Raw genomic sequence first — 26821 nt, 5'->3', positions numbered from 1 at the left:
TGTTGAGTTGTGTGTTTTTTTTACTGTCACCTGTGATTGTGAGCAACAACTGACCCACACTGGGACATAGAATTCTTCAAACTGAAATTACATGAAAACATAACAGGGCCAAAATAGGGTCCAATGGACTGAGAAGTTGAGATCTTTACTAGAGTTGGTTCAGTTTTAATAATGTATTAAATATATATCAATTTCTGTATTTTATACTGCCTGCCAGCCAGTTTCCCTGAATGGCCGTCTACATTGAAATATAACCAGACTCATTATTATTCATTAAATGATAAATGTAAATCATAATCACATTTGGAAGAAACTACTCATCAAAATGAATAGAAGTAAACCCAGACTCCTAGGCACAGACTAGTTAAATGATTCAATTCTGGTGAACGGACCATAATTCATTGATGCCCAGGGAAAGTTGCCAAGAGAAAAATGCACAATTAATTAGGGCCCGAGCACCGACAGGCACTGACAAACAGTGAGGCCCTGTTGAAATTGTAGAGATTATTTTATTTTTAAAATGAATGCAAAACCTTCTAGTTTATATTCCTGTGATTAAATGAATGACATATTGTTCCCATCAACTAGTTATTATTATTCAGGCAAATTAATTGGCTTTTTGAAGGCTTTAACATGCTCAAATTCTTATCCAAATTTGCAGAAAATTAGAAAGTGATGAAAATTTATGGATACTGGGGGAATTTTCAATGGGTGTACCAAAATGGCTCATTTTTTGTAAATGTTGAAGTCGGCCATTAGCCTCCAGTGTTTTTAAAAGTAAAACACAAAACTTGAAACTGTATCAATGACCCACTTCCTTGTTTTTTCTTTCCTATCTGGATTGGTTGGCTTCTAAAAGCTATTATTTAATATTTTGGGTGCCATAAATAATATTTTTCTAACATTGGCAGTTTAGCCTATTTGAAGATCACAGAAGCCTGATGCTTGATGATTTAGGAAAAAATAAAATGGTAGATGAAACGTTCCACGAGATGAAGTTCTATCATTGAGGGCTGAGGTTCGTCAATTAATGGTTACATGGTTTCTGGAATGAGACTTTGTTGTTGGCTCATTTAAGATGCAACCTTGTTTTGAGCCGAACAAAACAGGTTTAAACTCCACATACCTGCACAGCACACGTCTCACAGATGTGTTCAGAACGGTAAATTATATTTTCTATGCTTTTTGTGTCAACTCTGGCTTCTCAGAATGGAAAACCACGGCAACCAAACATTCATGTAAACACTTTATTCATTCACTTCTCTTAGATCAAAACCCCATTATACCTACAGCAAATAAAACCATGACATTTTGGTACAAGTAACAAAAGCAGAGCAAAAAAATAAAAATGAAAAAGTACAGTGTATATAAATGTAATAGCAGTTATCACCAATACAGGTTAAAACATGAAAAAATACCCACTTCTGGAGTCCAGTCTGAGCGTGGCCTCGTGTCCCACTCCTCAATGTCCAATCCCTTTTTCAAAATGTACATATAGAGAAGCTGCACAACAAAAAATCTTTGTAAAATCAACTAAATCCGAGAGTAAAACAAAATCAACAAGGCAGAATGTGTGGTGGCAGTCAGCCTTTTATGAAGGCATCAGAACACAGCCAAATAAATATTGAGGCGGCAGTTAAGAGGCCACTGGTCGAGTGACAGAAAGTCTGGACATGTTGTCAGCAGGAAGCCCTTCCTCCTAACTCTGGTAGACACAGCAAACGTGGAGGCCGCTAACTGAGCCTGAGGCAGTGAGTCCACTGAGGCGATATGGCACAGCTAGGAGAAAAGTCCAACTAGACCCACTCAGTCCCTGGAGCAGCTTGCAGCAAATTGTTTCCCCCCCTTCGATTTCAGAGGCTGAAACTCAGGATACGTCTGTGGATGAGAACAAGGAATACAAATCAAGATTAATATCAGTGACACATTTCTATGGAGGAAGTGGCTTTAAAAAGGCGTAGCTGTGAATGTTACAGTAATGAGGGTTGGCCTGCTCTCAGGAGGATCTGGAGGATCCCAGACTATATTACAGTTACAGATTGTGTGTATTGTTCTATTCATCTGGACTTGAGTTTCGGCAAATACCCTAATACTTGTGTTGTTTTTAATTCCCCACGATTGTGAATCTCTTTGGCTCAATTCCCACTCTTTCTAATGCGCTATAAAAATAAATCTGACTCGACTATTGTCCTCGTGTACACAGGGCAGCCAAGCAAAACAAAAGGACTCTAACTGGAGCACTTTTATTAGTCAAAGATGAAATAACACATTTAAGAACCACGTTCTGAGGATTAGGATTTGATTGTTTGCCAAAAATAAGTTGCAGGGTTTTTGAGAGATATTCTTTACTCATCACAAAATACTATGTTCCTCTTTGTTATTCTAACACAGTTGAAATGAAGTTTGAAGGCAATCTGCCTCAGTCTGAGGGCGACATGGTGGAGAGGTAGTTATTTGGGCCCTTATGTGTGGAGTCTGCATCTTCTCCTCACGCCTGTGTAGGTTTCCTCCGTGTACTCCAGTGTCCTCCCACAGTCAGACGACATGCAGGTTACGTTACATTGCAACCTGTTTACTTCAATCTCACGTATGAGTCAGCCCAGCAATAGACTGGCAACCTATACCTCACCTCTCGTCTGAAGTCAGCTAAATCGGCTCCACTCAAAGGATCAGCCGTATAGATCATAAATGTGTCAGTACAACCACGCACGAAAGTGGATTCAATATTTTTGGTATCACGAGGATAAGGAAGCAGAGCTGGTCCTTAAAGTGACAACAATGAGATGTTGATTCTACGATGGAGTTTTCATACTTAGCAGCCTTACTTGGATTTCATGTCATTTATTGTGTTGTATTTAATCAGGGTTCATACACATTTTGACCAATGGATTTCCATGACTTTTCCATGACTTTAAACCAAATTTCCATGACCGAACATTGCGCGAAATCTCGGTATATACGCGAAAAAGTGACAAAATGTAGTATTCAAACTAACAATGAGAATTCCAAGGCATACAGCACACCTTAAATGACACAAACCAAAGTATGCCTGCTTATATTTTGAGCATATTTCTTTAAAAATGTATGAATTATTTAAAACTCAGCGTAAATGAACTAGGGATGGGCATTCGATTAAATTGTCTTAATCGATCGTCGGAAGAATTAACGATCGATTTTTCGATTAATCATTCATATTTTTATATTAAAATTCACTATTTATAGCCTATATTAAAATGCAGTGAAAATAGAAAAAACAGCGTGTTTCCTCATTGAGATCTTTATTACAAGATTAACAACTCTTGTGGCAGTTAAACAGGATCCGTTCAATGTTACACTTGTAAATAAGCGCTGCTGTCCTCCTAAGCCACGCTGAGAGAGCAGCTAGCCGCTGAGAGCTAGCTCGATCTGACGGCTCTCGACCTCTCAGTCCGGTCGTTGTAACGCCCTCACTCCCGGAACCCCTCACCCAGACCCGGGTCTGTCCGGGTTACCCTCCGCGTGGACTGAGGGTCCGTGTGCGGACATGAAGCCGAGCAGCAGAGGCTTAGCTCCGGGCTGCTTCCTCCAGCTGCTAACAGACACGCTGTGCTGCGTTCAGGGCAACTCGGATATTCCGACCTCCTGCCACATAGCGAACATGCAATAGTTTATCGATGAAAACATGTCATCAATGAAATTCTTAATGATCAATTAATCAATAGTCGAGTATTTATGCCCATCCCTAAAACGAACGACATGAAAATAAGAATATAACAAATTTCCATGACTTTTCCAAAACTTTTGGGAAATTATTTTTTTCCATGACTTTTCCAGGCCTGGAAAAACACATTTTAAAATTCCATGACTTTTCCAGGTTTTCCATGACCGTACGAACCCTGTTTAATGCACTTTAGCCACATCTTTGATAGCAAGCTACGGTCGGCTCTGGAAAAGATATTAACACTAGAGACGTGCATACAAGACCTTTAAACAGCAACAAGTGTTTGAAAATGTAAGTAAATGTACTCACAGCTAGCAGGCTGTTCTCCGAATCTTCTCATCAGTTGGTCGTGTGTAAATTTAACAAAGGCATCATATTGTTCTGTTGGAGGAAAAAATATTTATTGGCATGAAATTGTGGATTAATCAACGAAAATATGATTCTGTAACCTGTTTAAAAGGTAACTCATACCTGCGAGCTTTGTCGTCAGTAACTCGTCAAACTCCTCGCGGACTTTGTCCTCTCGCTCTTTCAGTAGTCTTTCACAGATCATTCCAACCTGTCTGAGGGAAAACAAAGGCTGCTCTTTCCTGGTGGGAGACAAGGCACCCGAGGACGTACCTGCCAGGAGAACAAATATCCAACTGTCAGTCTCATAACATACCCAAGCGGATATGGAAAAATGCTTACGGTCAAAAGATATGCATCATACATATGTGTTTTTCATTCATTTGAATTTTAACTGAATATGAGAAAAACAGATGTTCAACTTGAGCCTGTTTATTCTTCTTTTAACTCTACATAGAGTAAAGTCCCTTTTGGTAAATAAATGCATCTTAAAGTCTGTCTCGATTCACTTTACAATAAGCGCAACATAAAACACATACTGTGGAGAATAACCAGCAAATATCTGAATCTATCAACCCTCCTGTTAAGAGCTTCCTCCACTTTTGTTTAATTTAGAAAGCGCGATAAAGAAACAATCACATGAAAGAAAGTGAAATTTAAAAAGGGAGGAGCAGGTGTTCCTCCTCTTCCTCTGTGTGGGAGGCTGGTTAAAGCCCCGGGAATTCCCATGGTCACATGAAAAAGAAAACATCCCAACTTTCATGTTTCAGAATGGACGGACGTCAGTGAACTGAACCAGTTGGTCACAATATTTCAGTGGTTTTGTGAGCTACTATGTGATATAACTGGTTTTATAAACTACATTCTTGAAGTTTGTGGTGAAGAATCACTGTTTTACAAAATGGCGGACAACTGTTTACATTACCCTTTGAATAGTAAACCTGAATACGATGGGACTACCTGGTAGAGCCGATCCACTGTGGATGTTCTGAGCGTCCAGGGGACAGCAGCCGTCCGCCTGCTGCTGGAAAGCACTGTCCAGGTGTCGCCGTTTCTGCAGCCGCTTGTACTCCTGCTTGATGTTGTGTAGAATTTGCTCTGAAACAAAGAAATACATTTCTCCCGTTATATAAAATGACACCGAGGACGTGCAGAGACAAAGACATGGCACAATTCACCGAATTATATAACTGGTGCAGCCAGGAACATCAGGACTTGTGATATTTAAAGAGACGTCTCATTCAGCGAGGATCAAATTCTGCAAGATCCACTCATGACTTTCAACAGCAACGCAATTCTATATGTTACGTACTATGGTTAACTTACATAAAAACCCCTGTACAATAGTATTAAGAGTCAAAGCAGTTCAGCACAAATCAATAATCTATGTAATTTACACCAATTAAGATACAGCAAAAGTTCCACATAGATTGAATCATGAGGTCAAACATTGTTGACCTCAGGTTTGTACTAAATAATTTTGTTTATTAAGTGATCACTGGTCCAACTAAAGAGTTTAAACCCAAACCGTCGTTAAGCTGAAGACATTCGACATTTAACACGATTGTTGTCTCTACACTGACTAACATGACTGTTTACAGTTAGTCTCCAGTTACACTTCATAAACTGTGCTACAGTCAATGCCGAATTCAAAACGGGGCTACAAAGATGCACACGACATAGTTTATAACACACTTATAGACACAGAACATGATCACTCATAGCGTTTATCTAACTTTGCCAGTTTTCAGAGTGGAGTTCGGTTGGATCCACACGACACCGACATGCTAACACTAGGATGCTAGTGAGCCTAGCAAGCGTTTAGAGCTGGTTTAAATGTGGTGAATCGGTCACTGGAGCTGACATGTTGATTTTAGTGGCTCTTCTACCTGTGGTGAGTCTGGTCGACACCTCCCCGAACGGCGAGGGCTCCATCCGGAGGTACTTCTGCGGCGAGGACACCGGAGACATGCCCGGGGCGCAGCGCCTCCTCTTCGGGGAAGCCGGGTTCATGAGCGGGTCGAAGTCCAGGCTCCTCTTCAGCGTCGCTCCGCACGCCATCACAACCGAACACGAGCAAAGAGCAACACAACAAAACACAAAAAGCTGCTTCTCTCCTCTGTTGTCTGGTCGCTTCGCCACCAGGGCCACGGGCTGTGCTGCTAATGTTGCTAATGCTAGCTGCCGTTAGCTAGCAGCGGTTCCGGGGTGTCGACAGGAAAAGACACTTTTAATCGTCTCTTCGTCTCCTGAGCAGGTCGATGTCCACGAATTCAAGTTGCTGGATAAACCTGAACTCAAACCGGATGTAGAGATTCAGGTTAAATGTTGTAGTTGCTCTGATGATCGTAGATTTACCTTCACTGCCTCAACAAACCAGACGCTACTGTTGAGGCTTCGCTTTTATCACCTTATCAGTTGGACTGTTGTGCGCATGCGCGAGAAAGCAGTCTCATGTCGGTACTTGTAGTTTTTACCCTCGTTGGCGTCAGTTCTTTTTGTGAGCTTGAATACTACATTTCCCCGAAAACCCAGGACAGCGTCGCTTTTTTTTCAAATTTGTTTTGTTTGGAACAACCAATCCAACAATCAATCACGACCAAGTTTCAATTTCACATCAAACTTCAACTTTAAAACAGTTTCTGTTTCACGATTATATCAAAACTAAAATGTTTTCTGGATAATATCGGCAGGAACACGTGTTGGAAAGTTTGTTGCTAAGATCAAATATTGAATTACTATCCCAATTTAGCCTGTGATCAGTTTCAAATTAATTTGCATTGGAATTAATTATAATCCCTGGAGAAGTTATTTAGTCTTTGGGCTTTTAATATGAAGTCTAAGCAGTAATGTGGTTTATCATCAGAATAGGAGCAAATACTCCTGTAAATTGTGAATATGGTTGAAGTCAGACATATTTTTATTTCAGAAAACATCATCCTTCCTGATAATTAGACTGTTTGTGGGTTTTTAAGATAAATACTTTGAGATCTTCTTCTTCTTCTTCTTCTTCTTCTTCTTCTTCTTCTTCTTCTTCTTCTTCTTCTTCTTCTTCTTCTTCTTCTTCTTCTTCTTCTTCTTCTTCTTCTTCCTGATGATTGGAAGTTTCCTTATTCTTAAAAACTCCCTGTCTGGCCTGGAGTTTATGATTTGCAACAAGTTTACACTTGTTACGCTAAGTTAAAATCATGAGTGAGAAGTTAAAATCATGAGTGAGACGTTTCCCTTTAATCAGCAGTTCTTCCTCGATCACTCCTGTTTACACACATGTTTCAAACTGTGCAAACCTGAAGAATTATGTAATGTTTCTAGCTAATGCTTGTTCTAAAGCAAAGCTAAAAGCAATTATATCCTTCATAATATAATCTGATAAACTGTATTTTTGTTTCCATAGCCTGAAAAGTCAACCTGGAAAGTTGACCAACCCTATTGGACAATGTAAATGGTATTTTTAAGATAAGTAATAATGTTAAACTTATAGGTGTAAGTGCTACGGGTTATAGAAAACATGTTGGTGCCTGTTATTCTTAATGAAATGAATCGGCTGTATAGTTAGTTTTTTGTCAGCCTTTATAAAAATGTGGAAAATGTTTAGTACAAATCCTTTAAGTCCAGGTTGATATCTTGTGCTCATGAAGTAGAGTTTAAACTGAGTAATGTCCGGTCATTTTAACTTGGAAAAACAAACTAAATACTTCCAAAAAATGTGTTACCGATTAAATTTCTTTCGGCCCACCAATCAATTAATCAATTCCGCTTTGAACTCAACCCAGATTGTTTATCCAGGAGTGATTTCCAGCTCTAATCGCAGCCTCTCACACATGGCACAGTAAACCTGGCTCACGACTCTGGAGTATTCGGTGGATAAATGGACAAAATCCTTCTGACATCTGTGTGAACAGATGTTGCAATTTCCCGATTCCCTCTGAGCCAAGAGATGAAAAGATCCGAGCAGATGTTGCTATCAGAGGATGCCTCGGCAGCCGGTCACGTTGACTCTGTCACATTGGAGGTTACATGAAGTAATCACAGCAACAAAGCCAGAGAAGCCCTCTGTCAGTGGAGAGAGACTGCCAGTAGTGACTGACTGTGTTAGAGCTTTCACCAGGGGGCAGTAAAACATCACTTGTGGCCTTTGTCTGGCCGTCGCTCAGGGTTCGACTGTTTCCTCCTGTTTCCCACCATCATCACACAATCAATCAAAACGAGCGAAATGACAACCAGCTGTGACTTTATTCAAAAGTTTGATAACAGCAATACTAAAAACACTCGACTGATTGTGATTTCTTTTTTTTTTTCATAGATTTCCTCATTATGCCAGCACTGTACAGAAGCCACTTTGACATTTTGATCTTCAATAATACGAGAGGCAGCAAAGCATACTGAGTAACAGCTGTCTGGATAACTTCACACCTAGATAAATGCCTACAGAACAATTGTGCTGTGAGAGATTTTTTAGATTAAAACGTAATACATCATCATATTAGAAATGAAAAGAAAGATCACATGTTCTTTTGTAAGGTCAGTTGTTGATTCTCCACACAGTGTGCACACAGACACTGCCACTGGAATCACCCTTGTGTCTTTGTTTGGATAAGAAACTCAACAGCAGACATGTTTTTTTATTATTATTCAGAGTTACGTCAAAAGTACTTCACTAGGCCTGTGCATGGGCTGCTTTTGTTTTCATAAACGATGTCCCGCTGCAACAGTAGCACTAAAAACAACCCACTGCAATGATCCAAAAGGCTCAGGGCCTTGGAAACATATCACCAAGGTATCACACACACACACGCACACGCACAAACACACACATACACGCATACACACACAAAGGCTGAATCCAAAAGAATCCTACATCTGATGACAGCAGGAGCCCCCTCGGCTCGTCACAGTAGTGTCCAGCACACTGGGTCCGAGTTTCGGTTTGAATTTAATGTTTTCAAGTTTTGGCCCAAAGCTTGCTGTCCGTGTCGCTTTCGCTGTGTCGCTGAACGAGTGGATTTGAACTCTTTTATTCTTGCAGGAAAAACACTGTACAGTCGTTAGGTATACACTTGAACAAAGACACGTTACTCCAAAAGGTCTAACAGCTAGCGAGTAAAGGAATGGACAACAGGGACGATCGTCACTCTGCCACAGAAAATGCCGTGTGAGATTTCACACTCGTAAGCTGTGAATTATTTTACCTCCGTCTCCTGTCAGTAGATTATATTTAGTGATGGCGGTAAATGTGTTTTATTTTTTCATATCTTGAGCATGAATCACCTCTCGAAATCTCTTTGCCACTCGCCGAGTGTTGTCAGAAGAAGTACAAAATGTTAACGACGATCTTTTTTTTTTCTTCCACATTAGCTCATAGGAATGTTTTTACTCAACATTGTACATCAAGCCTGTAGAAAGTCAAGGCGCAAGGATTTATCTTATTAATGGCGCAAGACACGTGTTAAAGTCTAAATGACACAGAAAAACAGCTCTAATCAAACATGTCAGTAGCCCCTTATCCCATAAATGAAGATGTGTTGTTTTCAAAACCTGAATTCACAGTACAAAAATATAATATGCCTCCACTAACTGGATATCATGAAGTCTTATGGTAAACGGCAGACTCATGATAGTCTTTAGAATCCTTTCAAATTGTCCCTTCTGTGACCTTGCAATACCATTTGGCACTTTGGCACACTATGTACTCAGTCACAAACAGAATAATGCAACCACTAAAGCGTTTATGTGAGGATGTAAATCAATACTTTTAGGAGAGGATCTTTTGTCTTTCTCTGGAATATCTAACTTGTGCATCCTAGTGTTGGATAACATTGTTCGGGGAGGATGATATTTACACAGTCTCCCCAGTGATGGCCAATTAGACAGCTTCTGCAGAGGTTTCAGTCGACACAGAGATTGTTACTTTGGCTATTTTCACAGTGGTCTTCACGCAGCTCTCTGCAGCCCTGTTGGCCGAAATGTGTCTGTTCTGGCAGTCTGACTCCAGGCTATTGTCCAGCTGCTGGGAGCTGCCCCTGCAGGCGTGGCAGGAGCTGAGGAAGGCATGCCGCATGTCCTTGCTCCTCAGGGCGTAGATGATTGGGTTGACGGTGGAGTTGAGCAGGCAGAGCATGCTGCAGAATGCAAATACTGTCTTGATGTCATTGCCCATACTCCAGAAGAGGTCATAGACCATGATGGCGAGCACTGGGCCCCAACATATGACCAGAACCACCAAGATGAGGACCAGGGTCTTGGCCAGACGGATGTCCATGCGTGTCTGCTCAGGGCGTGTGGTCTGCACTTTAGTCCCATCTGCTGAGTAAACCACAAGGCTCTTCTGGGAGGTTCGGCTCAGCATGCGCACAGCGTGGTGGTGTGCTTTCCACAGGATGTACATGTAGGCGTAGATGATGAAAAGAACTAGCACACTGGTTACACCGATCCAGAACATCAGGTAGTTCTTATCAATAAGAGGGAATAATTCTGAGCAAACAGAATTGAGACGTTTACAGTTCCAGCCCAGCAGAGGTAGCACAGCGATGACAATGGAGATAGTCCACATCACACAGAAGGCTATGACCGCCTTGGTCCGGGTCACGATGCGCCTGTAGGAGAGAGGCCGGTGTATAGAGATGTAGCGGTCAATGGCCGTGAGGAAAAGGCTGCCCACAGACGCCGTGAACGATGCCGTGACCCCGCCCAACTTGAAGAGAAAAACATTGGGGCTGTCCTTCCGGTGGAAAACGTGGAAGTCCAGAAAGCTGTAGACAAAGATGACACTGCCCAGCAGGTCAGCCACTGCCAGGCTGCCAATGAAGTGGTAGGACGGACGGCAGCGGAGGGTGCGGGACTGCAGGATGACGCACAGCACCACCAGGTTCTCCAGCACCGTGAAGGTGCCCAGAGTCAGAGACATCATAGCCACAGCCAGCTGCTGACTGGGAGTCAGGATCATGAAACACTCCATGTCCATAAAGTTCTCCCCACATTGCATACTGCCAGTCTCATCTCTGCTCCTGTTGCCAAAGAGGTCTGTGGCGTTGGTGGGGAAGAACGGGATGCCCTTGAGGATGAGCTCCTCGTCCGCAGGTACTTTGTCTGGGAAGGAGTTGCTGCGGAAAGCAGATAAGGGCTTCTGCAGAGAGAAGCCTCCCTTGAAGTCTACATCATTGGCTGGGTTGTCGTAGTTAGCGTCGTTGGAGCCGAGATACTGTAAACCAGATGTGATAGTCCGGAAGGTGGTGTCAGCCACACCGTCCAGCACAGACTTCATGGCTGTGTCTGAGAGTAATACTGCAGTGGAAAACCTACAAATTGATGAGAAACATTTCAGACCTTTCTTTCAATCTGAAAATGCTCATATTTAAACAAATAAATAAATAAAATCCCACACATTTGATCTCAAGATATTTTTGGATAGTATATATTTGCAGATGTGCTGTATCTAAATATCTACTTCGAATGTAAAATGCCATTGGAAATATTTATAAATGCAAAATTCTCTACTGACAGTTTGTACAATGTTCTTTTTGAATGAGTTCATGGATTGGACATGAACCACATCTGCTCTTCAGGAGTCCGTGAGCTCATAAATACTTTATTCCGCTCCCTCTGCCTTTCAACACATGAAATTATTCATCGCTGAGCTTTTAAAATCGTTTAAAAAAAACGTAAATCTGAGGTTGAAAATAAAATGTGTCTTTTTTATGAGCTTTAGAGCAATAAACACCTGTTTTGACTGGAACACCGGTGCAAAGGGAATCTTAAGGCTAATTTATTCTGTAATAGAACATACAGTAAAACAATAAAATGCTGAAATTAAAATGATCGTATTTCTGTAAAGAGATAGATGAAATGTATAGATGCAATGTGCAGTTATTATACCCGACTGTATCTATAACAAGAAGCAGAAATCCGCATATTAAAAAAAGAAGAAAACACTTTCATGCAGGGACAAACAACACGGGGGTGATAACACAAACATATACACAATAAAAAAGCCTCGATTAAATATTTTAAAAGGGAAAAAAAGTGTTTCTTTACCTTACATAATTTGTCCAAGTGCGCAGAATCGCCCTTTATCGCCGCGCGTTAATCCAAGTCAGAAGCGCATCATGGAACCAGCGCAGATCTTATACGAAAACACAGCCGAGCAGCGGACTGGTGTTAAAATGAAAGCAGTGCGCTCATAACGAGTGGTTTTCTATATTTCAGGTTCTGTTTGGAACACAAGTTTTTCAAATGTCTGCAGACGCGTCCCGGTGTTGGAGCGCGCTCCTGCTCCGTGGCTCCAGTCAGATGCTGCTGCTGCTGATGATGCTGCTGCTGCTGCTGCTCCACAGTCTCTCCAGCCTCCACCCTGTTCACACTTATGAAGCTTCGCCCCCTTCAAGCCCCGTCACGTGTCTCCATGAAGCTTCATCTTCACCCAACCCTTGGGGCTGTCAAGTGCATAGGAACAAGGCAGACAACAGAGGTGGTGCTGATGGTGGTGGTGGTGGTGGTGGTGGTGGTGGTGGTGGTGGAGGCTTAAAATAAAGGATCTGATTTGAATTCCCAAAGCTGCTCTTGGGTGGATGATGCGCTCAGACAAAGAAGAAGCACGACGCACGAGAATAAGATTGAAGAGCAGCTTAGAATAACCACCTCAGATACTCAGGAGGAATTACACGTTTTCTGACATTTTGCTGGAACCAAAAAGCTGCATTTCTTTCAAATAAAGCCTCCAGGTGAACTTCTAATGCTTGTCAGAGGTCACAGACTCAATCCACAGTCAGTGCATGTGTGTTTATCGTGTGGATCATTAGACAGAATTGAAAATCTCCAAACTACCTCATGGTTTTGATGCAGCAACCCTTCAACCTCGCCTGTTGTTTTTACCTTTCAAGCTTTTTTCTCCCTCCTGATATTTTCTGATCCAAACCAAAGCAGCCGAGTGAATGTGAGTCAGTGTTTATATTTGGAAAGAACTGTGAAAGAAAAGAAGGTTAAAAAAAAATCATTTGCATACTTAAAAATAAAACTCAGACAATACTGAGAGATGATGAGACACCAGAAAATTATTCATACACATTTTCTTCTTCTTCTAGAGGTTATCAGCACATCCAGCCAGGCCACCAAATTAACAAGTCAGATTCTGCCTTAATGAAAACAGATTCAACCCACTGATCATGAATGCTCTAATTTCCATGTATTCATCCGGCCACATCCGGGCAAACGTTTTAGCGATGTGTTGTTCTATTTGTTCTCTGTCTAACACAAGGGCAGAATCGGTGCCGGCCAAAGAAGCAGCGGCTGAGTGGTGTCATTGTTGGGAGATAAATCCGAACAGAGGCGTTAATGTGATATTTTGCCTCGGCAGAGAGAACATGAAAACCTTGTGCTACTGAATTTGAGGCCACGGCTCTGTCACTCACACACGTCAATGTCCACAATGAATAAAATGCTCCATGTCACAAAATTAGGAGACATTTATGTGAAAATGACAGTAATATGAGAAAGGAGGAGTTTCAAGTTCATTTTGAAGCTAAAACTGACGGCTGGCAGGTTGTCAGTGGAAGCAGCTGACTTACTTGTAAATCTTCCTCAAGCTGATTCATATTCATCTTTATTCAAACCGTGTAAGGAGGTATTATTTACAGTCGTGATCTGCCGGAGTAGATAAAGAAAAAAGGCAGAGCTGAGAGGGATCTAAAATAAAAAGCTGTCTCCCTCGACTGCTGATAACTGATTAGCTCCAGCAGATAAATATCTTGTTCTGTGAAACATCAAAAAGGCGAGAGGAGAAAAAAACTATGGTTTGCTTCCTTTGCTCAGGGTTTCTTGGATTACACAGAAACTGGGAGTAATGATCTCCCAATCACCAGTTTTCCTGGAAAACCCTGGAAGGGAAACATCACCGGCAGATGCACTTTCACTGTTAGAGCATCAGTCTGTGATGTCCCTGTGCATTCTGGGAGTTGTGCTTTGATCATGCGGCGTATAGTTCACTTTTTCATTGTCAGCTTCGACATCCCTGTCAATTTCTGCGATCTGTTCCCTCCAGTTCTAAGAATATCTGCTGACAGGGAGGAGTTAGGAGTTGTTAACTTTATAGGCATTTACATGTGCTCTGTGTGATATAAGCCAGTGTTTCTATGATTCTGTAGCTGCAATTTTTTATTATCTCAACTCCCTCTGTTATGAATTATCTGTGTAGGCCTATTATGTGTCAGTGTCCTTAAAATTAGAGGAAAATAGCCTATTTCAAAAAAATCTATAGAGGGACTCTATCAAAGTTTGTTGTTTATCAATGACTCTGTGAGTGTACCATGTGGTTAGCTAAATGCTAATATCGACAAGTCAACATGTCCCCAGTGACAATGCTAACTTGTTGTTGTTTACCGGGTTCACCATCAGAGTTTGCCATATTAGCATGCTAACATTTGACACTTGGCAGACGGGAATGTTGAAGTCAATTGACATATTGATTGATGGATGTCCTGACCTAAACTGAAGGTCAGGAGATCGTGAACGTTTTTTTGAAATCGTCCTTTGGGAAACATTTATACAAAAATCTGGCAATCTATCTAATAGCTCTTGAGATATTCCAAAGTGGCGGATTAACCGACCACTATTGGGATCCTTAAACAGAACAGTGACATGGAACACCTGCCATTTTTGTGACAGTTACAAAATATAAAAATGTCTCTATTATTTATATTATTTGACAGCTTGCTGAAATGTGCAAGGTCTCTATATATCAACATGAACAGCAATTTCTTCAGAATGCACGATGAAGTATTCACATCCATTTGATTGACGACTGGCAGCAGCTCAATGTGTCTCTGTCAGATGAATGTTTCTGAATCCCTGTCACCCGTGTGCAGAGTAAAAGATTATGTTTTTACACCTGCTTAAATGTTCCCTGCACCCTCTAAATATAACATACATCTGCCGTAACCCAGTTGCTAGCTTTGTAAGAAGCATCAATCTTAACCTAAAAATAAAAACACCTGCTACAGCTATTACAAAATGTTCCAGCCAGAGATGTCTAACATATCGTTCTGATCCCAGCAACTTTGTAATATCCACCAGAAGGAACCGTTAGACATCGGGGTGGTTTCGCCAAAACTGAGTGTTGTACTGTGACAGTCTTCTCTGACTTGGTTGGCGGGCTAACCTGTGACTGAGCAATGAGTGACGGCTAAAGCAAAGCTCGCGGCCATCTGTGTTTCACTTGTGGTACAAGACAGTTTGTCCTCCAGTGACTCACTTTGAGTCCACGGATCTGAGAAAAGAGCTCAGGGGAACAGAAGCTGCAGCAGAGGAAAGAAGTCTTATCAATTCTAGTTTGACTTAAGTGCTTGTCCCCTGAGTGAACTGTCCGGGGACTTTTTGTGTTTATCTGTCGCCTACATGTGCAGTAATGAGGTGTATTATACAGTGTTACAAGCTGTTTATCTGGGACAGAATAATGTCCACGTTAATTGGTGTCCTGCATTATGCATTGTTAATGAAAATTATGGCAAAGTTTAACACACCCAATAACATGGACTTCACTGGACTAGAGCAGAGGCCAGATTGGCAGCAATGGTCTTAAAGGTACAGTTTAGCTATTAAAGCTAAACCTGGAGACAAGGTTAAGTGAAAATAGAGAATACTCAAGATAAATTCATCTTTGGGATTCTAGATCTCATCTATACATCAGATTCGTAATCTGGTAGATTTAATGGAATCTGACAGATAAAACTCAATTACAGCGATCTTTAAAATGGACACCGTGCAGACACAGAGCTGGAAACGTAGTGCAGCATCATCAAGGACTGTAAGGAACCGACGGAGGTTCCGGTTGTTAAGAAAACAGCAGAGAAAAGGATCTGTAGTGACATTAAATGGCTGAATGTGGCTGTGAGGACGGGGAGGTTAATTTGGGATCCCACAGATGACATGCTGCCGTGGCTGGCTGGATCCTGCATGTTATCCCTGCTTGAGGGGGCAAGCAGCTTTTTAAAATTGGGCAAAGGAGAGTCAATTAGCCAAATCGACCTCATATTGATCACACCCATGGGGAGATGGTTTTTCAAATGGCTCCCATTTGGGATTTTTGGATGATATTCTTGATATTCATGGCAGGGATCCTGGAGAGTGAAGGCTTGAAGCTTAATGAGCTTAATTGGCTGTGCAAAAAAAACACAGCCAAAACACTGCTGTCACAGGCAAAGACAGTGACGACTTCCATTTGGGCCTGTAAGGCACTTACCTAATGTATAGGGTCTAGACATCTTCATAGTTCACCGACACCACAGACCGCCAGTTCCCCCTGATTAACAACAGAGACCTGGACACAGTTCCCTGGTGTGCTGGTGCCTGCTCATGCGTCTGATGAGATACAGCCCCACTTTAGAGCATGTGCCAGGAAAAACACTGACAGCAGCAACACCCTATGCAAACGCCATTACCAGTGATGCTGCGTCTGAGGATGCAGCCCCCCCCGGCGTCGCCTGTGCTAAACCCCTCACGGTGCAACAGATTAAACAGCATCGAGCGTGGACTAGGAGCTGCAGGTGGCGATCCAGAGTATGTGAGCAGCGTTCCAGTTCAAGTGACAGCATACCCCCCCCATGGTGTAAGAAACCCGTCAACCTCAAATAGACATGGGCTTCGCACCTACATCCCACACAGCATGAGAGGTGACATCCTCCACTGGGTGCGATGGTCCGGGTGGGAGACTGAGATCCAAGAGGTGGTGACAGGGACCTGAATGTACACAGACCAGACAAAACCTGCTGGGCAGAGTCCATCTTCTGGAGAATTCTCCCTGTGGATGGGCATGTTAATGAGGATTCTAATATAAATATCTCACAATGAAGAAGAGGTGCCATGTACGTAGAAGACAGCAACGAATATGTCAACAGCAAAGAGTCAGCACACTTCTACAATCCTGGATGAGAAGCAGATAGGAATTCACTCGGGACTCAATACATTTTCTACGCATCTGAAATTTTGTCTCTTTCCTGCAGGTTGTTCCGCACTCAAGGCTTTTTCATGGAGGCAGCTCTGGCTGACAGAATCCAAGCCAGAAAGTCTCTAATGCTCCACTAACAACCCAATCAATGGGAGGTCAACTCAGGTTGAACACACAGGATTTTTGAACTCACCTAAGCCTTGTTTCCCGCTGGTATTCCCCTAATCTGACTCCTGAAACCTCGGCTCCCCTTTGGAAACACGAGAATTTAGTTGCTCATGCTTTTACTAAATAGGCCAAACCAGTGATGAAGGTTATCATATTGCCAACGTCTGAGTCAGCGCCATCTGAAAACAGGCGTCATGAGCTGTAAGCAGATACTTTGGTCTTTTTCTGCTAGAAAGCACAAGCTCATTTTTCACATGTGGCACTTTCCCATGGTTCCGGGAAAAACTGTAAAGACAAATGACCCATTGTTTGCCGGCTCCGTAAATGAACACAACGCAGCCGTAAAGTCTGTGTGTTAATGTCGCAGAGCTGCACCATCGCTCCGTGACAAATGATTCCACTGCTACAATGCACTATTCTGAACTTTTGCTCAATTATATTAAACAACGGACAAACCTCTGCAATTATGATGCATAGATTCGATGACCTTCAATCTCACGGTTGTCGATTGGAGCTACAGAGGAGTCATTAGAGGCGTGAGTCAAATGATTGGAGGGAAACAACGTCTCCATTGTCGCTGCTTTCCCCCTGAAAGAAACTGTAATTTCAGACGGACACCAGATATTGAAGTGGTGTCTGGGTTTGCTCATGATTTTATAGATTCTATATTTTGTTCTTTTTCATCTTTAAATGAAAGGTTTGCTGTGCAGGTAAATAAAGTTTAAACTTGAATGTTTTCCAAGGGGAAGTTTGATCAGTAGCAACTCCTGTATTTCTTCATGCACATGATTCTTTCGGTACATCTGGGTAGATTTGATAAATTGCCAACGACAGCACTGCAATGCACTGATACTCTCCTGATGAGTATTTGAAATCTGCACTTAAATGAGCCAGTCTTATCTTAAATCGGCATATATTTTTGAGCATAAATGCACCCAACATTTGGTTGGAAGTGGTTAGACACCTATTATGTCATAGTTTATAATATACGTCCAGAAATAGACAATAAGTTTATATATATGTACAGTATTAAGGTTCAATGTGTCATATTTGTCAGTATATGCAGTGTTTAATTAAGTGCATTTTTCATTCTTCATAAAGTAATAAGTCAAAGTGGAAGAGAAGCATTATGGAAGTGAAACTGGAACTAAAATGCACTCCAAGCAGAAAAAAGCATTTGTTTATCTCCCTGTTCCGGCTCAACTTAAACAAAATGGGAAGAAGTCAGGACGTCTCACATCAGTGAACAGCGCCGCTCTCTGCTGCCGCATGTACAGAGATGATATATCGTCCCCACACACATTTCATAAATCATAAGTCACGGCCACTAATGTGAGCGAACATGTGCACTTTAAGCATAAAAACTTGTAATCATAGAGAAAAGGCTCACGTCTACTTTATCTTGTGGAAGGTCGTAAATCCTGTAATACTAATGAAAGAGGCACGTGAGCAAGGCATGAACATGGGAAACGGTTAATGTGTTTTCACTGGCAGCTGTAAGGAGAACTGTTTATCTTGTAAGCTTAAATGAACTGTTGGCCGTTTTTTAAAGTCTTGCAGAATTGTTCAACTATGATTATCTCAGACTAGAAAAAGGGAAATCTACAGCTTAATGTAAAACTAATGTTTGCAAGATGGCCGTGGTCCGATCAGGAATATTTTGGCTTCATTCCTAAATAGCCTCATTTAGGAGCTCCTCTGGAAATGTTGAAACTGTGGAAACTCTGTTCTTACTGCCGATTACGATCATGTGATGTGACCAAAATCTCTAGAGCAGTAACCCAATGGCCCTGGAGGCGAGATCTTTTTTGTCCACCTCGTTTCAGGGTTAAGAAGAAACTTTGAAACTCAAACTTGTGCATCTTGTTTTATCAGAATATTGGAGTCTGCTCACTCAGAGCTCCCACTGAGAGAACAGTTTAATTTCTACCCTACAGCTTTGCTCTGCATTTGGAGATTGTAAAAACTGATATTTGATTGTATTCTTTTCAGTTCATTATTCTTTGTAGAGTTTGTTTCTCCTGTTCCATCTCGTTTTATTTGTTTGCAATATGAGACGTGAGTAACAAGCAATAACTGCAGACGTGATGGAGCAATGAAACATCGTCGTCTCTGCCGTTTATATTTTGTGATATTTCGTCCTCCTGCCTTCACCGGACCATGATCCTCCTGGGGCACGACTAGGGCACTTTTGCGTTTCAACTCGACACAGTTCAACTCAGGATCGGATCTTCACCTCTGAGTCGGCCTGTCACGCAGGGGCCGAGCAGGACAGCTGGTGAGGATGCTTCCGGCTCCGAGGCGCTGACAGACTGGGAGCAGACCTCAGGGCAGACCCGGGTCACACTGGAGGAGGAGCACCGCTTCCCATCTGGGCCGACGTGGCCCGAGGCTCCGGCTCATTAAATCTCACCAGTCGCAGCGATACGTTAATGAGAATCGGAATTGTTGAGGAAGTTTCCCGTTCAAGTGCTGCAGTTTAATCCGTGGATACAAAGAGATACACAGGAGGCCTCCATTATGAATTCACCTTCAAAACCCAGCAGAAACATCCTGGGATCTTTGTCGGGTTGTAACAATAACATTCAGGATATTTGGGTCTAACACACAACTATTCCTCTTCTGCTGCAGTGTGATCTCTGTGCTGTGAAATCGCAGATGATAAATTACCCCTGAGACTCTCCTCAGGTCACGACAAGCTTTTAATGGCGGATGAATAAAGATAAAAACCAAATTTGTTCAGCTCTTCCTCCCGAAGTATCAGAACGTGATCTTAATATTTGAAGCAGTAACATTATCTGATAACATCTCCACTGAGAGAGTTTATTTTGAAGCTATAAAAGTGATTTAATCAAGTTTTATTTCCACTTATAATGTTTGTTTGAAAGAATCTCACAGGGGGCAAATAAAATGTATTAAATTGAGAGAATTGCACTGAAAATGGATCAGCAACTTAAATCACTTTTTGGCTGCAGACACTTTACAATGTAATTTAAGTTGAAATCTAAGTGCGATACGGTGACACTATAATTAAATTAGAAAGAAAAAAAAGAAAAATATAAACAGGACAGAGACAAGAAATTGGAAGAAAAAAGGTTGGCTTCTTGCGTTTAAGCTTAAGCGAGAAAAGTCCTGATGAAGCATGTGGCTTATAATAATTAAAGATGTTTTTCATTACTGCTGATTAGGTCATGAATATTTAATTTTGTAATGAAATGCGTTTTGAGATAAGATTGGAAACGAAGCTTTGAGGGTCTTTAAAAGAACATCAGGGAAAATACAAGAAGAAAATGGACCTTTAGGGCAAAATGCAAAGAAAAGATTTAACACAATTTTCCTTAACCAAGGTTCTGTTGTCATTTCTGTCCTTTTGTTCTTTGTTTGTCAGCAGGAGATGGGTCTTGATAGTCAGGCGACTGATTTCAATTAGAATTTAAGGGAACTGAGCTCATGCCTCTGCTGATGTCCTTTCATCTTCCTACACAAGAGAACATTACACATGGACACACGTGGAGACACCAGGTGAACTACAAACTAAAATGTTAAAACCCTTCTCGCTCTGATGGGATTATCAGAAAAACCTAAATGGAAACAGCATGATTGGAGATACAAAAAGAAGAATTTACAATTCACCGCATATTACAACCGCCGACCTGTGAATTCACTCAAGATTATAAAATATGTTCTATTGTTTCAAACCTAAAGAGAACAAAGCAACATGTCCTCCCGAGCTCGCAGCAGTCTGACCTGCTGTGTGCTCGTACCTGCCTGTGTGTGAAGTGCAAACATCACATCTCTCCACTGAACTGGCACGACTGCCTCAGATATGCTGTTGGCATGACAACCAGCGAGGATGACGAGTCACATGACACGGCCAAGGTTGAGCGCAGACAAAGCCAGAGAACATAATCAATTTATTTTTTTCTTCCTTTTTTTCCACGAGGAACAACTTCACAACAGCACCAACAAAGGGACCAATAACAAGATGTTCTGTATCCCAGGGACATCCAAGGGGGGGTGTGGGGGGGGGCCTCCTCTGCTGCACGGCAAGGCCGAAGTGGGTGTGTATTCCGGGCCGGCACATTGTGGTCCCACAAGTGTTGGTGAGCCGCTCGCAATCGCTGCAGGGAAACAGCTCCTGGAGGAAAGGTGAGGCGAGAGGACGGAAGAGAAATGAGTCGAAATCTGTAAACACAAGGCCAAGCCTGGGCGTCATGGCAACTGAGTCCCTCCGAATGAGATGATGGTGTAGGAGCGTCATGTTGCCGAGGAGCAGGGCCCCGGGACGCGCATGGTCACGGAGAGCTGGTCCCAGAGAGACCATGAGCACTGAGGTTATTCATACCAGACTGTCCTCCACCCGTCCCCCGAGAGTTCAGAGGACTCACAACCTCCACTCAGACAGACCTGCAGCCGGGGAGATACAAGGGTCAGCTCTCTCCATTCCTTCTGTTTACAATTAGCTTTAAGTCTCGCAGGAAATCTGTTGTTAATTGATATGTTTGTGTCAATTAACAACAGATTCCATTCGATCATGCTCCGTAGGATCTAATGGAGACGAGGAGGACACTCTGTGGAGCTCCTACCTGGATTCAGTCAAGCTGCACCAAACCGCACAAACCCATCGATATTAGTTCCCTTAATGTGACTAGTTGATTTTCTTCAACAACATTAACCGCTTCAGTTGCTTTGGCGTAATTTCTTACAAACCAACAAACCAACAAACAAACAAACAAACGGACAGTCGTGGAAACAGAACCTGCTTGTTGGAGGTATGTGCCGTGCAGAGAGATGTACAAGGACATTAGTGGGAAGTGCTGGTGTCTGTTAACTGGGAAATGTGCTACTATTAAAAATGCATTATGTTTATTATTTCATTCAATTAGATGCATGTTGCTAAAATGCAGGAAATGTATTTTCTAGTCCAGGAATATATTGTGTACGTGTGAATGTGTGAATGTGTACGTGTGAATCTGTACATGCGTATATGTGTATGTGTGTACATGTGTGTATGTGTATATGTGTATGTGTGTTTACGGTGCAGAAGGAAACATGATGCAGTCCCAGAGGGTGGGAGGTGTTGTCTCTGAGTTTAGGTTGAGTGATGCGTGCGGCTGGTGAAAGCTGGTGTGGGAAGACGGACGAGGACGTGACTGATGGACAAGCTGGAGGACGGGAGACACACACACATACACATACACATACACACACACACACACACACACACACACACACACACACACACACGTTGTCATAGTCACTTTTTTCTTGCTTCTCAAAAGAGAGGAGGAGGAGGAGGAGGAGGAGGAGGAGGAGGAGGAGGAGGAGGAGGAGGAGGAGGAGGAGGAGGAGGAGGAGGAGGAGGAGGTTTGACAGAGTTTGCAGAGTCGTGCCTGAGCTGACAAGGGGCAGAAAAAGTTGAAGGGTGCTCATTTGTCAGGAAAACACTGAGGAAGAAGGAAAACACTGAGGCGTTGGCGTGGCGTACATTTTAAGTTGGCGCTTTCAGGCGTCATGGTTCACAGAGTCGTCGAGACGCAGCTGAGGAGAAGTGTGGAAACCGAGAAAAGATCTGGGAGAAAAGTTCCAGAAACACTTGAGTCTGCTGGAAAGAAAAGCAGAGAAACCCCCTCAGATGACGGTGGAGGAAGGAGCTGGAGGGAAGTGTTTCCACTGAGCACAGACATGGAAGAAAAGACTTATTATGCACAAATGTCCAATTCCTCATAAAGACACAGATTGATATACTACAAACTTTACAAGCTCCAAATCTAATCAGCCTCCATTTGAGCCAATAGACACCTCATCACAAAGTCAGTGTCTGTAGTACAAGCTGCATGCGGATAAGTCAAAGTATTTTATTTCTTAATTTGTAATTCGTCGTAATTCTGCTTGAGTGAAGTCGCAATATTACGAGAGAGGAAGTTTAGATTTTTCTAGAAAAGTAAAGTCACAGTATAACAACAATGAAGTCAAAATATTAAAAGAAAAGAGTAAACATTTTAAAGTTAGTAAATCGTAGTATTACCAAAATAAGGTCGTAAAATCAGGAGGAAAAAGTTGTGATTTTACAAGAATAAAGTCAAAATATTACAAGAAATTAAGTCAGAATTCTAGAAGATCCGTGTTTAAATGAGGAATGTGGAACATCTTGTTAGTTCAAGATTCCTTATCCAGAAGGAGGTGAACTCCTGCGAGCACCAGTTCTCCAAGAGCTGCTCACGTGTTGCTGTTTATTCTCATTATATTATGATTCTTTTTTTCCTTTAACTAGGACATAATACTCCATTGAACAGTCTTTGGCAGGAACGTAAAAGGTTCAAATTGAGCTTTAGTCACAGTCCTCGCGGGGAAAAATGAGTCGGATTAAAGGATTAAAAGAAGAACTTGTGGTTTGTTAAGTAGAAATGTTCGACTTTAAGACCGTGTGGCAGCCGGCGGCACAGGAGACATCACACAGAGGAGATTCCACTGAATATCAACATATCCCTGGATGTAATTTAGTCAAGAAAGTGAATCTAAAAAGAAACGGAGCGTGTTAGTGTGTGTGTGCTTGTGTGTGTGTGTGATTTGTCAAAATTTGATCTGCAGGAAGAGAGGAAGAAAACTCCTGAATCAAGAGAAGAAGGACTCATAACAACAAAGAGTGTTTACGAGCTGTGTTATCTGCTCGTGTTCTGACTTTTGCACGTCTACACTTAATGTGTATTTTTCTATTCCTTAAGTTCATGAAGTTAAAAGTACCAGCGTGTAAACATTGGTAAAAAGCTTGTTTTTTTTTTTATACCTGTTTGTTGTGTTTTCTATTTTTCTGACAGTTTTATATTCAAAGAAGGGAAATACAAAAAAAACAAATATAAGTTCCTGCTGCTTCACATGAACTATTTCCCTCTCTCCTTCCACGCTCGTCTTCTCACTCAGTGCAGATCCTCCGGGGGTGAAGATGGTGTCAGGACCCGTCTCATCAACAAATCTCTCTCTGAGCCGCACCTCCCCGGGTTCCTCCACTTTACTTTCATCTGTTCTGGATCCCCTGGTGCAGCGCTGAGTCATCGGTGTGTGACCTCCTTTCCTCCATCACTCCTCCCAATTTCAATAAGCTACTCGATATATTCATAAGTGCTTTAAATAATGCATATCGTTATTATTTTGTTTCTCCCTCAGACACTCAGACGTCCTCACTTTTCAAGGTTCCTCGAGGTTATGTATTTGTCTCTGTGCGCTTGTTTGCTAGTCAGTTCTTTTGATTTGGATGTGGTGGTTTAGAAAATAACCCATTGCTCAGGATCCAGATCATGAGCCGGAGGCCGGATCTTTTAATAGGCTCTTCTCTCCAACCCACCCCACCCCTCCATGACATTTTAATGTAAATCGGGTGAGTAGTTTTTGCATAATCCTGTGAAACACCTACCTAACAAACACATGTAACAGAGTCATCTTCACTGCAAACACTGTGGAAGTATGAATAACTGTATATGCATATACATTTATATCAAATACATGAGAGTTTATATGTGCTTTGGTGAGTGTGCATGGGATTTTCATGCTGGAGACCTTCATGTTCTCATCAGTGAGTCTTTCATTGACCCAAACTAAATGTTTCAATCGCATGGATCTGGAAAAAGGGGCAGATCTAGGGATTCTTTTTTTTTCACCGATTTCTGAGGGAATGTATCGTCAATCTTGATGAAAAAAACAAAAACGTGTCTATGGGGGTGATACCTGAGAGTGTGTGGTGCAGCTTGATGAATTATGAGGCAGAGGTTTGTTCTTTCATTCCAGTTTTAAGAAGAATCGGAGCAAACATGATGTAATACGCTTTCAGGATTTAAAAAAAAATAGTCGTTTTAAGGAAGACGCTAATCATGAGAAGTTTGGTTACACAGAGACGTTCATTACTAAAACCAACAGCGACTGTTTATTCGGAATAAGAAGGCAAATATAATATAACATACTCTTAAATCCTCACAAAATAATACTTTGAGCTGCTCACAAAGACAAACAGCCTGTGCAGCACAAAGAGTTTTCTCTGCTCTCATTTTCAAAGCTTTTCCCCGAGCTCCATTATATCAATTACAAACTCCCCCTCACACCAAAATCCTCAACTCCATTTTCTGCTCAAAAAAGCATAATTACAAAAAGAAGCTTCCAGCATCTATTCTCATTCCAGCCTCTCAGCCATGTCGTGTTGATGCATAACAATTTTGAAAGGCAATTTGTAATAGATTCCTCCTTTTGTTTGTTTTTTTTTAGTTGACGATCGTTTTCAAAATTCATCAGCGTGAAAATTGACTTATTGTGTTTCTCTTTCTCTGGAGAAATTTGAATAAGAAAGACACAGTCGTACGTTTCCATTGACACGTCACTCAGCCGGCGTCGGAGTGGATGAACAGGGTGTTGAACACTGTCGGCTAAATGAAGCTTCCAGTTTCCACCGCTCTGAAGCGCCTCGTCCTCGGGTATCAAACACCTCGCCGGTGACACCGAGTCGTGTCATTAGTGGAGCTGGAAAGCCGAGAGGAGGAGGAGGAGTTCACAGGAATCAAATGGATCCCTGTGGAGACAGCTGAAGAGGCAGAGCAGAGGAGGAAGTTTCTGTTAGAGGAGGTTCAAACTCTCTCTGGCTCTGACGAGAAGGACGCAGGCCCGTAGTTGAGGAATCAGGAGTAAAGTCAAATTAGAAGTGAGCAAGCAAACGAGGCCTGAAGAACAAATAAACAAAATGGTGAGGAGAACCGACTCCACCTACACTCTGCATTTAAAAAAAGTTTTAAACTTTATTTATAGCAGAACGTTACACAGACTGTCTCGTACTCTGTGCTGTGGCAGTTATAATAAAGTTTCCTGTCCAAAACAGAATGACACATTACGAGAAAAATATATTTTCAGTCTATTCATAGGAAACAGTTAATTATATATGATATGTTATATATATTATTATCATGCCATTATTATTATATTGCATGTTAAATCCTATTATATCCTCTTGACCACGTGAGGATTCACTTTAGGTCTGGATCGTGTCATGAGAATAAAACAGCTGTTCTGCTTGATTTACATTTACGTGGTTGTGTCCAGGTGCAACTACGAGGTTGTGTTGCTTCAGACGTTGCTGCCAATGTTTCCTATGCTGAAGGAGAAAAGATAGGAAGCACTGAAGCTCCTTTCCTCATTCTTTAGAGAAGTCAAACACCTCTTATTATTCCCTGTGATACGCTGCCGACCTGGTCAGGGTCGTACCATGACTCTCGCCTAATGTCAGCTGGGATTTGCTCCAGCCCCCCCACTGCGACCCTCAGGAGGACAGATAATAGCTGCATGGAGGTTGGGCCTTGGCTGAGGTGTGTGCTCCACTGAAGGACATGCCAGTCTATGAATTCCAATGAGAACCATCTCTCTGCCACTGTTTTGTTGCGTGAGTGAGACACACAAAAGTAATAAGGAGGCGATGTTCGAATGTGATGTCGTGGAGACGTTGTAGAGATCCCAGATGAACTGGTGTTCGGACTCATCTGAGCGACTGTATTCGTTGGAATGGAACAATCGATCCCTTTAATCTCTCCTCAGTCGGCAGTTTGATTGAAATATTCACCATTTATCGATCGTGTGTTGATGAGACTCACGTTAACTGTGTCTGCCTCGTTTTCACTGATGCAAAATTCACTCATGTA

At 42.0% G+C, this 26821-nt stretch overlaps 2 protein-coding genes across 2 annotated transcripts; both read right to left on the bottom strand.

The window, feature by feature from the left end:
* Window positions 1-1233: 1233 nt before the first annotated feature.
* LOC133024659 (akirin-2-like) lies at window positions 1234-6457 on the bottom strand. Its single transcript, XM_061091823.1, has 5 exons — window positions 5938-6457; window positions 5009-5146; window positions 4172-4321; window positions 4010-4081; window positions 1234-1878 (listed from the first exon to the last, which is right to left on the bottom strand). The coding sequence occupies exons 1-5, from the start codon at window positions 6107-6109 to the stop codon at window positions 1868-1870; spliced, it is 543 nt and encodes a 180-aa protein (XP_060947806.1). The 5' UTR covers window positions 6110-6457; the 3' UTR covers window positions 1234-1867.
* A 3454-nt stretch (window positions 6458-9911) lies between these two features.
* On the bottom strand, window positions 9912-11309 carry cnr1 (cannabinoid receptor 1). The gene has a single exon (XM_061091935.1). It carries the CDS (start codon window positions 11307-11309, stop codon window positions 9912-9914), a length of 1398 nt encoding a protein of 465 aa, XP_060947918.1.
* Window positions 11310-26821: the final 15512 nt, after the last annotated feature.

This window comes from Limanda limanda, chromosome 18 (genome assembly GCF_963576545.1).
Source record: "Limanda limanda chromosome 18, fLimLim1.1, whole genome shotgun sequence".
Classification (NCBI taxonomy): Eukaryota; Metazoa; Chordata; class Actinopteri; order Pleuronectiformes; family Pleuronectidae; genus Limanda; species Limanda limanda.
This window is presented reverse-complemented; position numbering and strand designations above follow the sequence as displayed.

What these genes read in the sequence shown, in the direction of transcription:
- LOC133024659 (XM_061091823.1), bottom strand. Translation starts at nt 6,109, where the DNA reads ATGGCGTGCGGAGCGACGCTGAAGAGGAGCCTGGACTTCGACCCGCTC. An exon ending in GTCGACCAGACTCACCACAG is followed by an intron (nt 5,147 to 5,937) that starts GTAGAAGAGCCA and finishes TCTTTGTTTCAG; the next exon opens with AGCAAATTCTACACAACATC. An exon ending in CAGTGGATCGGCTCTACCAG is followed by an intron (nt 4,322 to 5,008) that starts GTAGTCCCATCG and finishes TTCTCCTGGCAG; the next exon opens with GTACGTCCTCGGGTGCCTTG.
- cnr1 (XM_061091935.1), bottom strand. Translation starts at nt 11,309, where the DNA reads ATGAAGTCTGTGCTGGACGGTGTGGCTGACACCACCTTCCGGACTATC.